This window comes from Monodelphis domestica, chromosome 1 (genome assembly GCF_027887165.1).
Source record: "Monodelphis domestica isolate mMonDom1 chromosome 1, mMonDom1.pri, whole genome shotgun sequence".
NCBI lineage: Eukaryota > Metazoa > Chordata > Mammalia > Didelphimorphia > Didelphidae > Monodelphis > Monodelphis domestica.
Window position 1 is genome coordinate 720,810,869 of NC_077227.1, and position 13,733 is coordinate 720,824,601.

The 13,733-nt window shown below is 40.6% G+C and overlaps 2 protein-coding genes across 6 annotated transcripts in view; one reads left to right on the forward strand and one right to left on the reverse strand.

Moving 5' to 3' along the window:
• LOC100618860 (zinc finger protein 420-like) overlaps positions 1 to 13,733 on the forward strand; it is a 134,671-nt gene that overhangs the window by 79,991 nt on the left and 40,947 nt on the right. The gene's annotated exons all lie outside the window — the stretch shown is intronic.
• The window catches only part of LOC100618818 (zinc finger protein OZF-like), a 32,199-nt gene that overhangs the window by 7,604 nt on the left and 10,862 nt on the right, over positions 1 to 13,733 (reverse strand). For 2 of the 4 annotated variants that reach the window (XM_056812574.1, XM_056812580.1), the window contains 2 exons: positions 13,214 to 13,340; positions 11,317 to 11,412 (listed from right to left, as the gene is read on the reverse strand). In XM_056812574.1, coding sequence (XP_056668552.1) covers positions 11,317 to 11,412; positions 13,214 to 13,340 — 223 coding nt within the window. Of the gene's footprint in view, positions 1 to 1,935; positions 8,798 to 11,316; positions 11,413 to 11,436; positions 13,341 to 13,733 lie in introns of those variants that run through there. The other 2 variants (XR_008915347.1, XR_459683.3) reach the window with 2 other exon arrangements.

Genomic DNA, 13,733 nt, shown 5'->3' on the forward strand with positions numbered 1-13,733 from the left:
CATCTGAGACCAAACCTTGTGGCTTGGAATGCTCTGTCCATAGTACTAGACAATTCACTTTCAATATTTTTCCTTGTTTCCATTGTCAATACATTCAATCCTCTCTTCATAGGTATGACACCACTGGGTAGACTAAATATTTCTATTATTGCATCATCTAGCTTCTCTGTAAGCATCATGTAATTCCCTTTGTGATTGCTTTCAACTTTATTTTTTCTTCCAGTATCTGAGATCAGATGAAGAAATTCAGCACTTTTTTACATTTATCCAAGGCATAAAAATTTTGTTCTATTCCCTACTCCTTGAGAGTAGCCATTACTTTCCTTTAAATGGCTATTTTCACTAAAATAAAATCCTTCTACTATAAAAATGGAGATTTGAACCCCAGACTTCAATCCCCAGAAATCCTTGGAACTTCCCAGAATTCCCTATAATCTCACCTGAGATCCCCACCTGGGGTGAGAACACAATTTGTATTTAAACTGACTATACCAGCTACTTGGTCTCTTGGCTTCCACTTGTAAGCACACGTGTCTCTCTACCTAACAGGCAAGATGTAAAGTGGCTGTGAATGGGCTATGTACCCTAGGTATGTGCTTTCTTATTTTTTTTATTTTCTTTATCCTTGATTTCTAATAATTTTAAATAAACCTCTAAAAATATAATACTTTTAGTAGAGATACTAATTTAATTTTTAGTTTGGCTGACCATGTCAAGTTGTGATGAAATACCCTCAATAGTCTTAACTTTCCTAAATCTTTTCTCTACTGTGACTAAGTTCAGCTTTTAATACCTACTGCCTACATTTTTTTTAAAACCCTTACCTTCCGTCTTGGAGTCAATACTGTGTATTGGCTCCAAGGCAGAAGAGTGGTAAGGGCTAGGCAATGGGGGTCAAGTGACTTGCCCAGGGTCACACAGCTAGGAAGTTTCTGAGGCCAGATTTGAACCTAGGACCTCCCGTCTCTAGGCCTGGTTCTCAATCCACTGAGCAACCTAGCTTCCACCTGCCTACATTTTTTAAAGCCAAGTTCCACCAAGGATTTTCAGAAAAGCCTCTTGATCAGCTCAGCTCCTGCTTGCCTGCCTCTGGGCTCCTGCAATCCGAACCTGTTTGATTCATATCGCTCACCTAGTCATGTCCAGGCCCTGCCAGTCCTACTCCGCCTGCCCACCCTGGCTCCGGCTCTGGCTCCAGCTCCTGGTCTCTCTCTTGCTCATCTGGCCCAGCTGATCCCTGGCCCCAGCAACTCTGGACTCCAACTGAGATCAAAGATTGCCCGAGGCTGCTGGTAGCAGACCCAATTTCTTCAGGATCAAAAACCAGCTGGTGAAAACAGGGTTGATCTTCCTTAGCCTCCACATGGTAAGGGGCAGGGGGAACGGGGGGGGGGGGGGGGGGAGGGAGGGGAAGTGGGAGGCTGGAGAATGAGGAGAAGGCAGAAACTTTTCCAAACAGGAACTTACAAGCATGACTGCTTTAAGAGGACATCTTTTGAGTGCACTGATACTTTTATTTATCTCACCTGAGAGTCAGGAATTTCAACTTCCTCCAATTCTTTGGCCCAATTTGAGATTCCTAAAACCCACCCTCATAATGGGGAGGCAACTCAGTGGATCAGTGGATTGAGAGCCAGGCCTAGAGATGGGAGGTCCTTGGTTGAAATCTGGCCTAAAGACACTTCCTGGCAGTGTGGCCCTGGGCAGGTCATTTAACACCCATTGCCTACCCCTTACCAATCTTCTGCCTTCTGACAATAGGCATCTAAATGGATAATTTTAAAAAACAGGGAATTTTAAAGATACTGGAGGTTATATTTTTAAATCATTTCAGACTCCAATGTTTTATAAAAATCTCTGTATTCTATTGCATTTTTCTGATTGTTTTAAGATTTAATTCTCTTAGTTTTAAGTTCATATATTAATGTATGCAATACTATTCTGTTACACTGAATCATTTTGTGTACTGGGTTTTAACTACTGCTATATTCTGTTGCTTTTCCCCTATAACTATACTGAACAAATATTATTTAGTAAGCCCATATAAAAACAGTTTATCTATTTTTGACTTTGTAAATTGTCACATAGAGGATAGATGGACTACATAAGAAAATTGCTACAATAGTATAACCACCTCTGGAAAATTTAATGAGCTAAATATCTCAAATTGATTTTAAGGGTTTTTTAGACATGATTTTTAGAATTTTTCTTAACAATCTCTAGTCATTTTGCCTGCCCCTAATAGGAGGTAAGGACCATTTTAGTAGCTGAAGTGAAATACAAATTTAATCCCCACCTCCCACATTTATAAAAATGTGAACGGGAGCTGGGAAGTTAATCCCAGGGCATAAAGTACTCCTAGAGCACTCCCAAAAGAAGAGCATCTATCATTTATAACTCTTCAGCTCACTTTACTTCCAACAGAATGATATCTAGAATTCTTGATGATGTTCAGAACCCAAAATAAGTTTTATTTTGTTTAAATATGTTTACCAAGGTTGAAAGATTTGCTATGTTTGTAAAAATTGTGAGAAATATCCATCAATTCATAGGCTTTTAAAATTCCATACAGAAACTTATGTAAAAAATGATGGTGTGTTTATTTGCTATTGTAATTTGTAAAAAGTAGACTTGAATACAGGACTACAATCCCCACAAGCCTTTGCTCCACTTCCCCAAAATGCTTTGTAATCTCATGGGAATTCTGAGGTGGGTGAGATCGAGGAAGGATTTAAGCTGGTGGCAAAGGTTTTTTCGGGCTCTCTTTTGGATTTCTGTTTTGGAGCAGATGTGTCTCTTCCGTGATGTGAGGTTATTTTGTCTAGGCCTCTGGCCTAGGCACATGTTTCTTACTTGTATATTCTTTAATCTTTAACCTCTAATAAACCTCTAAAAAATATAATACTCCTTGCAGAGAGAAACTAATTTCTACCTGCCTCAGTCTCTCCAGTCTCCCCTAAATTTTAATCTTTACAGTTGGCAACCACGAAGGTATAAAAAAAACTCAATCTTCTGATTTAATCTTTAATATCTAGTACCTAGAAATTATTATTTTTTTTGAGCCATATCTCTCTGGCCAAGGTTTTCTACCCTTGCAAATCTGCTACAGGCTCCAGACCTGTTGTGTTTGCTGCCCACCCAACCTGGCTCGGCCCCTTCACTTCCTGCCTGCAACCTGCAGCCCTGATCATCCTCACCTGGTACCTGGTCCCGGCCTTGCCCACCCCTGCAGCCTCTCCAGCTCCTGCTCCTGGACTCTCACCGGCCCGCTGCCTACCTATTTCTGCACCCCAGACCCACGAGCATGACCCCAGCGGGCTCATCACCCAGATCCTTGGAGCAGATTACTGAGGACTCATTGCGACCAGCTGGTAACAGTATTGGCCACGTGGGCGGAGGGGAGAGAAGAGAGGGAAAGGAGAACGGGCAATTTTCCCTTAGGCTAAGCCTCCACATGGATGGGGGTATTGGTCACAGGGGTATCAGAGCAGGGGAGAGAGAAAAGGGAGAGGAGAAGAAACAGATTTTTTCAAACAGAAACTTAAAAAGCAATGGGCTGTGTAAAAAGATACTTTTTGACTGTTCTGGTAATTTCATTGATTTCACCTGTGTGCCAGAAGAAACATTCAGCCCAAAGATTCAACTCTGAATTTGCAAATGGGTGACTCAGGGAACTGAGAGCATGGTTCTGTGTTAAAATCTGGCCTCAGATATTTCCCAGCTATGGGGGCCTGGACGGGTCCCTTGAAACCCATTGCCTAGCCCTTACCACTCTGCCTTCGGACAATAGGCATTTAAATGGATAATTAATAATTTAAAAAAAAACACCCCCAAAGAACTTCAAAGAGACTAAAAGATAAATTTTGAGGCATTTCAGACTCCAATGGTTTATAAAAATCTCTGTATTCTATTGCATTTTTCCTGATTGTTTTGTTTAAGGTTTAACTTTGTGATTTTAAATTCATATATTACTGGATTCAATATTCTCTTACACTGAAGGTTGATTGAATTTATTTTGAATGTACTGAGTTTTAAAATTCTGTTGTTTTTCCCCTATAACTGTGCTGAACAAATATTATTGTGAATAAGCTCATATATGAAAAAAACAGCTTTTTTCTATTTTGCCGAGGATAGATGGACTTCAGAACTGGTTATAATTGTATTAACAACCTTGGAAATTTTAATGTGCTAAATACCTCAAATGATTTGATTTTAAGGTTTTTTTAAATATGATTTTTGGAATTTTTTTTAACAATCTCTGGTTATTTTTGCCTGCCCCTACCTCGAGGTAGGGCCAATACTAACTGAAGTGAAATACATTTTATAACCCCCAACCTTCCTGCATTTCTAAATGTGAATGGAAGTTGGGGCATTTAATCTCAGGGCATTTGTACCCTAAAAAGCCTCCAAGATAAAGGAGCACCCCTTTATTTATACTCTTCAGCTCACTACTTTACTTGCACCAGAATGATATATAGATTTCTTGATTATGTTCTTAACCCAAGATGAGTTTTACCTTGTTTAAAATATATATATATATATATTACCAAGGTTGCAAAATTTGCTACGTTTGTAAAAATTGTGACAAATATCCATCAATTCATAGGCTTTTAAATGTCATACAACTTATGTGAAATATGAAAGTGTGTTTGTTTGCTATTGTAATTAATTGGGCTATTGAGAATTTTGGGGATTTTGATATCTACATATTTGTACTACTGTGTTTTTAAAAATGAAAAATTGTTAACCTTGTTCAATTCATTTGCCTTCTACTTACAGTGATCATGGCCAGATATTAAGAGGAAATGGCTCTCATTTTGGTGAGAAAGCCTTGCATTTTATATTTTCTTACCTGACACAAAGTGTCAATGATTATAAGCTATATTTTTGAATTTTCTTAAAAACTATTTTATTATTATATTTTTCTTGCATGTGCAATATACTTTCTTCAGGTTTTATTCTTTTTTCTCTCCTTTTTATATTTGAAGCACATGTCACCAGCATTAAGATTTTCTTTAACTTTTTGACTTTTCAGTAATATAAGTTTGAAATACATTTGCCAATGCATGCCCTAAAAAGCTAGAGACCATAAAAATGATGCCACTAATTATTTAAATAAATTATGGGACTTTGCTTAATGATTCTGTCTGATTCCAGGACAAGATATACACACAAGAGCCATTGCACAGAGCCAAAGAAAGGCCAATCTTCTAGACCAATACAAAGGTCTTGAACCTAGTATGAAGACTCGAGGTTACTATGTTTAACATGTGTTAAGGCATAGGCTTTCCTTGTGTCCACACTCACTCTGAAAATACTCACAGACGAGTATCCCCAAAACCTTGGCTCCTATAATCTGGTCCACTTTTTTGCCTCTCATAGTGTGGTACCTTTCTGTAGTCCTGGCTACTGACTGGGTAAATGCCTCATTGCTTAGATCATTTTGAGTGGGCCCTGATTCAAGGACCTGTTATACATTTATTTTTCTTTTACTTGGAATTTTTACACATAAGACTTTGATAGTCTATATTTTCATCCAGAAATTTTTCTTTTTTTATTTGGATTTTTCTGATATTTTTTTTCTTTCTCTTGCCAATTGATTCATATACCTCATACCTCAGCCATGCATCCCTAAGTGATCCTGTTTTTTTTTTAAATCATCCTCTTAACAGTGGGAATGGAAAAAATATCATTATTTAAATTGCAAAGTTTAAATTCCTTTTTGAGAAGAATTTTAGGTAAAGAAGATGCTACCTCTCTGAATCCAGAACTGAACTGTTGGAGAAGCCACCATGAAGAAGCCTCCAGACCACAAGTTGCACAAAATTGAACTTTGGGTGTGGTTGATTGAACATTTATTTGTATATATACTTTCATGCCAAAGGGGACTTCCCCCTAACTGGCTTTTTGTCAATACATTTCAGCAATTATTGGTTTTGTCCTTTTTTTTCTCTTATCCTCAAATTATTGTAATCTTTAAATTGATTATATTTTCATGATCCTTTGGGAAAAAAATTAATTTTTTTGCAAACGATCAAATAAGGGAATGTAAAAAATAGACTTGAATACAGGACTACAATCCCCACAAGCCTTTGCTCCACTTCCCCAAAATGCTTTGTAATCTCATGGGAATTCTGAGGTGATCGAGATCGAGGAAGGATTTAAGCTGGTGGCAAAGGTTTTTTCGGGCTCTCTTTTGGACTTCCGTTTTGGAGCAGATGCGTCTCTTCTGTGATGTGAGGTTATTTTGTCTAGGCCTCTGGCCTAGGCACATGTTTCTTACTTGTATATTCTTTAATCTTTAACCTCTAATAAACCTCTAAAAAATATAATACTCCTTGCAGAGAGAAACTAATTTCTACCTGCCTCAGTCTCCCCAGTCTCCCCTAAATTTTAATCTTTACAAATTAACTGGGCTATTGAGAATTTTGGGGATAGTGATACCTACATATTTGTACTACTGTTCTTTATAAAAAAACTGTTACTTTATAAAATTCATTTATTCGTACTCACAGTGGATCATAGTCATATATGAAGAGGAAATGGATCTCATTTTTGGTGAGAAAGCCTTGTATTCTATATTTCCTTAGCTGACAGAGTGTGTCAATGATTATAAACTACATTTTTATTTTTAAAACTCTTTTATTATATTTTTCTTGCATTGCAATATACTATTTCAGCTTTTTATTTTTTCTCTCCTTTTTATATTTGAAGCACATGTCACCAGTATTAAGATTTTCTTTAACTCTTTGATTTTTCAGGAATATAAGTTTAAAATACATTTGCTATAATGTCAATGCTTGCCCCCCCCAAAGCTTGAGACTATAAAAATTATGCCACTAATTATTAAAAAAAAATTATGGGACTTTGCTTAATGAGTCTGTCTGATTCCAGTACAAGATATACAAAAGAGCACACAGGGCCAAAGAAACCAATCCAGGAAGGATTGATGCACTTCTAAGCCAATACAAAGGACTTGAAACTAGTGTGAAGACTCAAGGTTGTGATGCTTAACATACATTAAGACGTAGGACTTCCTTGTATCCACACTCACTCTGAAAATACTTACAGATGAGTATCCCAAACTTGGCACCTAACCTGGCTCCTATAATTTAGTCCCTTTTGTCTTTCATAGTGTGCCAAACTTTCTGTAGTCCTGGCAACTGATTGGGTAAATGCTTACTTACTTATATCATTTTAATTGGGCCCTGATTCAAGGACCTGTTATAGATTAATTTTTCCTTTACTTAGAATTTTTACACATAAGACTTTGATAGTCTATTTTTCATCCGGAAAATTTTCTTTTTTTATTTGGATTTTTCTGATGTCTTTTTAATTTCTCTTGCCAATTGATTCATATACCTCATAACTCAGCCATACATCCCTAAATGATACCTGTGTTTTTCAATCACTTTCTTCAAGGGGGGAATGTAAAAATATAATTATTTTAAATTGCAAAGTTTAAATTTAAGAAGAATTTTAGGTTAAGAAACATGCTACCTCTCCAAATCCAGAAACTGAACTGCTTGGAGAAGACACCATGAAGATGCCTCCTGACCACAAGCTGCACAAGAAGATCAAGAATGAACTTTGGGTGTGGTTAATTGAACATTTATTTCTATGTATATTTTCATGCCAAAGGGGACTGCCCCCTAACTGATTTTTTGTCAATTTATCTAGAAATTATTGGTTTTGGGTTTTTTTTCCTCTTATCCTCAAATTATTATAATCTTTAAGTTGATTATGTTTTCATGATCCTTTTTGGGGAAACTTTTCCCAATAACGATCAAAGGGAGAATGTAAAAATGGAGATTTGAACCCCAGACTTCAATCCCCATAAGTCCTTGGAACTTCCCAGAATTCCCTATAATCTCACCTGAGATCCCCACCTGGGCCAAGAACACAATTTGTATTTGAACTGACTGTACCAGCTATTTGGTCTCTCAGATTCCCCTTGTAAACACACACATCTCTCTACCTAGCAGGCAAGAGTAAGTGGCTATGAATGGGCTATGTACCCTAGGCACGTACTTTCTTATTTTGTATTTTCTTTATCCTTGATTTCTAATAATCTTTAATAAACCTCTAAAAATATAATACTTTTAGTAGAGATACTAATTTAATTTTTATACCACTAAATATAGTTTAAACAAAAACATGCCATTTCCCATGTTTAAAAATATGTCTCATACAGTAAATTGAGTCTATGATCCTTTTGTAAAGAAATGGGCAAGAAAACTCAAACAATTCTCTTTCTAATTCCCACCTCATATAGATGCTGGCATTTTCATGATATTCTTCTTAAAAATCCCAATACAGATTTAGTGCATTCTCATTGTACCTCAGAAACTTGCTAGTACTTTTAAGCCTAGGCAAGTCACAGGAGCTCTGTTGGTCTCAGGCTCCTCAACCATAACATGAACATAATATCAAGTGACTCCTAGGGTTCCTATGAGGATCTAATGAGATAATGTTCACAAAGTGTATGACACAAACTAGGGGCCATATGCAAAGGTGATGTTTATTTTTATCATTAGAATTGGGATTATTTCCTCCTTTGACTACTTTTCTCCTTAAACTGTCATTCTTTTCACTCCTCTAGTTCCTGATTTCCATGTTGAATTAAATGCATTTCCATTCCCAAACACTCGTTTCTCCCTGGATCATCTCAGAGTGAGATTTAGGATCTGTTGCTTTTTTATAAACTACCTCCATGTCTGGGTTCTAGGTTGTGAGCACCAGGACACCCCAGACTGGTGTTTCCCTGCCTTTGTATGCTCAGGGATTATCACGGTTCCTAGGAAAAATATATTATTTAATACATGTTTACTAACTGGGCAGAGGGACTATGTCAGGCCCAAGCTCTACCAGTATCCTCACATTCTGTCTCTCTACTGGAAGGCAAATGCATGCTCTGGACTCAAACATGTTTCTGTCTCTCTCTTGCCCTTATTTCTCAGCAGTCAACAGTAACTCCACTGGAACTGGAGCAGACCCAATCCTTAAGATCCCAGAGGCTTCTCTCTAGGCTCCCATCTCCCTAAAGTGAAGTGCTGTGGTCACCTAATTGTCCAAGAACAGGACAACGACTGAGCCCCAGAGACCAGGAAAGGGTCTGGAGCTGATGCTTTAGGGAAAACTTAGGCTTGGATCTCTTCCAAGTTGGTCAGCAGTCTTCTTTCTAGCTCATGGACTGCAGGTCAATGGAGAGAAGGAAAATCAGGAAACCAGCTGCCTGGCTCCACTATACATTGAGGATCCCTGATCTCAGTTGGATCCTCACCATGGCAAGTGTAGAAATGGAAACTGGGGAAGTTTGAAAGGACACGAAGGGGACTGGATTCCTGAGGCCTAAAAGAGTGAAGCAGCTCTGATATGGGAAATCTCATCTCATCAAATAGCCTGAAGTGTCCCAAATATATTGCACTGACTTTGGTGTTTATCAATTGTCTTAAATCTCTTCTTGTGAAACTTTGATAGTCAGGAAGGACATTTGAGATTGACCCAAGTAGGATTTATCCTAGGAAGGAAGTCTATATTTATATCCAGAAGAATCATCTCTCTCTGTTACATCTCAAGACTAAAGTCTAAACTTATACTTAAGAATTTAGTTTAAGTAACACATAATTTAGGGGGAAAGGAAGAATTGCTTTTAGAATGGTCTTGGCCAGTGACCACAGCTGAGGACTCAAGATCAATCTGAATAGATTAGTTTAAGGATCTCCTGAATCCTGCTTTCCTAAACCTTACATGTCACAATAATAAACCACCGTTAATATATATTGAATGCAGTCAGATAAATCTTTGGGATATATCAAAGGGATAGAGGGTGATAGGATTCAAATAGGGTGTCAATTCAAAGAGACTTTGGTTAAGTCAAACCCAAGGTCGGCCACAATTACTAAAACCCTGATAGGGTCTGTAATCAGTAAGGACATCTAGAGGTGCCAGGCATTTCGCTAAGCCCTGGAAAAATGTCAATTCTTTACCCCATAGTTGTCTCTTATCTGAATATTGGATGCTGTCTCCCTGTACTGATGTTTCATCACAGGGACATCCCCCTTTGACACCCTCTGATTAAGAAGTATTCAAACTCCATCAAGCCTAGTTTAAAATAACATCATCTATAAGGATTTTATTTCTCATTTTATACAAAGCAATCCTGTGACATCTCCCTCATGGATTCCCATTGACACCTACCACAGCAGCCTTCCAAAGATTTCCCTGGTCTCTAGCTCTCCTCCTCCCACCCCCTGCCTCACCTTCTGAGCTGAGAACTTGGCTTCTATTTTACTAAACAAAAGCTGAACCTCTCTGCCCAGTTCCCTTATCCCCCACATCTCACCCAGCTCAGCTGCCTCCTTTTCCTTTTTGGCCTCAAGATCAGAGGAAATGGTCATTGTTCTCTTAAAGAAAATCTCTTTCCATGAGCAAAGAATCCCATCCCATTCCTCATCTAAGCTCATCTATTCCTCCCTCCAGGGCCCCCATTGTTCTTTCATCTTTAGGCTTTCCCAAACTAATGACCTAATGACTCTCTTCCTCTAGGAACTAATAAACCATTTCTTCCCGAAGCTCCAAACACTCTCATTTTAACTCTTCAACCTGATGAGATACTATCCAACATGGGTTCTTGGGTTAAACTGCTAGCAATGGCCATTTAGTGAGTTGTGCCAGTGCTTTTCCCTTGCTTTCTCTGCTTTTGACCCAGAATCCCGAGTCTGGCTCTCCTGAAGCCCCAGGCCACCTCCCCCCAATAGAGGTAGAGCACCTCTCTAGTGCTCCTTCCTTTCAGAGCCTTCTCTCTAGTGATTGGCTGCCCTAGAACTGGTATCTAGAGGGCTTCTACAGAACTGTGAGCATGCTGCTGTCTACTCTCGCAGAGGGTGAGCTCAATGAGGGCAGGGGATGTCCACTTGCAGCCCTTTCTGTCCCCTGTAACTTAGCCCAGGACCCAGCACAAAGCCAGCACTCATACATGTTTCTGGATATTAAAGAGCTCAGAGGGGATAAGCTCAACCCTTCTGGCACCAGCTGGAGACTTCCAGGCCCTTCAGTCCCAAACACTGACTTCTTGGGTCATAGACTGATCCCATGAAGGAAGCAGATAGGAAATGCAGTCCAACAGCTTCATCTTACAGATGTAAAACTGAGGTTCAGGGCTTCAGTGACTTGCCCAGGAAGACCCTGCTAAAAACTCTCAAAAAGAATTCCAAGTTCAGTCCTCCTGCCCCCAAATCTAGCCCTGGCTTCACCAGAGAACACAGAAGCCTCTGGTCACCCAGGCTCTCCCAAACCTCTTTTCCCCTCCCTTACCTGGGCAGAAGCTCTTCAGGCCTTCTTGCAACACCATCCACAGGGTTTCCCTCTGTTCCAAATAAGAAATCACATCTTCTGGGAGAGAATGAAGCCCTAGGGAAGGGATAATTAGTCCAGGAGGCGGATAGAGAGAAACTCATCACTGAGTTCTCTTTAGGGAAAGGTTGGGCAGTCTAATGACACCACTCAGAGACTCTCTCCATGGGGTTCCCACAGGAGTCTGCCTTCACCCCTCAGTGTCTGTAATGAAGGAGTTAAAGGTAGGATCTGCTTGTTACCCTGCTGGGGGACCTGGAATGAGCAACAGCTCTCTTCTTCCCTATTCCCCCCACCCTCACCCCATCCTGTGCTGGTCCATTCTGGCAGAAACTCCTCAACTCCCATACTGAGTCCAAGGGTCATTGTTCTGGGTCAGTCTAAAGCCCTACCCAGGGACTTCAAGGCATCAGATTTTGTCCCATCACCCTGCCTGATCTTCCCTCCCTAACACCACTCTGATCCTCATGGACTGTTTGTTTGGGGAGTCTCTGCCGCCTCTCCTGGGGAAATCAACAATACTCCTTGGGCACAGTGCTATCTCTCAGGCAGTCCAGTCATCCTGACAATCACAGAGGAAGACAAGCAGGGCCTGCAGGAGGCTTGCTGGGACTCCTGGAGCAGATTCTCCACAAAATTTAGTGTGGGGAGGGGAGGGAGGAGAAGGCTGAGGAACCAATCTGGAACCAGAACGCTAGGTTCTAGGGCATTTTCTTCAGGGAAGGCTGAACTCAGTCCATAGTTTTCCATTATCTGGAAATGAGAGGCAGGTAGGAGGGAGGAGTCAGGGTGCTGGGATTAGAGGCAGGAAGACCTCAGTTTACTTTTCACCACAAACACCTCCTATGTGCATGCCTCAGAACAAGCCACTTAATCGAATGTATTTCCTCATCTATAAAATGGGGGTAATTGTGTCACTGAATTAGGAAGATGAAGGTGAGGAAGGAGTGACATAATATTACAGATGTGTCAAGGAAGTTCATACCCTCCCCACCTTGAGTAGCTTGACCTGTCCATCAAACATTCCTGACATAACACAGTTGTGCCAGGTTTGCGTCCCTATATGTGCTATATGTCAATAAAAGTCAAGGCTTTGGGCTTTAGGGTTGAGAAAAGAACAAAGAAAGAAGTCAGAAACAGAGCAGGAAGGTAAAGGGAGGGAGGAAGAGACTTGCATTCTAGGCACCACATGGTCAGGTTACTTAGAGGAATAATGGTCTACCCTTTCTAATAATCTTTATAAAATATATATCTGGGTAGAAATATAATTTCAATTCTTACACAGAGAAAACCCTGAGCAGAGCTCATGGCCAAGAGCAGGTCATGATAAACGCTTCATCCCTGCCCTCCCTTCCTTACTGGCTCTGCTGGAGGTTTAGGGAAATAGGTGAGAAGACTAAAGACAAACCTGATCTCATGGGGACACCTAGGAAATCTGAGCTACAAGTTTATGCTGGTTAAAGAGAAAAAGATCCCCCAAAATTATCCACTCTAGAGGGGAAGAAGATAGGAGGAAAACCCACCTCAACAGTTTTTCCAAATGGGTTTGGGAGACCCAATTCTGGGCCAGGGAGAGGCGAGAAGGAATCAGCTCTGAGATTATTTCAACGTCTGAGATTCTCCAACATGTATGTGATCTCAGATGTCAGGAGCACCAAAGGGAACCCCCAAGGTCCCATTACACAATGCAAAGTCCTTTTACAGGAGATCCGGACAGCAGGAGGAGCTTGACTCTGGGCCTCAGTATACTAGCCCTCATCCCTTCTTCATGACTGAAAACTGCTCAAAACCCTGCCTGCGGCTGAGGGTGATATTCCCTTGGATAGCTGACTCAGGAAGCAGAGAGAGGACTCCTTACCCACAGAGAGCAGGTTCCGGGCATTCTCCAGCATCACCTCCTTGTACAGCTCCTTCTGGAGAGGGGACAAGAGGCACCACTCCTCCTGGGTGAAGTCCACAGCCACATCCTTGAATGTCACCTCCTCCTAGAGCAGCCCAAGTCAGAGAGGACTGAAAGCCACATCACAATGAAGACCCCAGCTCTGGTCTGTTACATGAGGAAACTGACACACAGACAAAGGAGGGGCCCAAAGGTCCCACCCTTCATCAGTGTCAGAGCCAGCACTTGAAGCTGAGTCTTTAAGAGCCCAATGGAGGTTTGAGAAAAGCAGCTCTATGGTGCTCCAGAAAGAAGCTGAGAAGTTTCGATTGTGCAAAGGGAAATATATAGGGGACCCGCATTGCAGCTTGGATCTCAAGGGCCCCAGCAGTGGGATGTAGCTGTCAGAGTCATGTGTCTGCTGCCTTGTTGCTGTGTCCCAGTGCAGCCAACATCAGTGTGAGAGTCATCAACGTGCCAGAGCCTGAGAGGGAAGGGG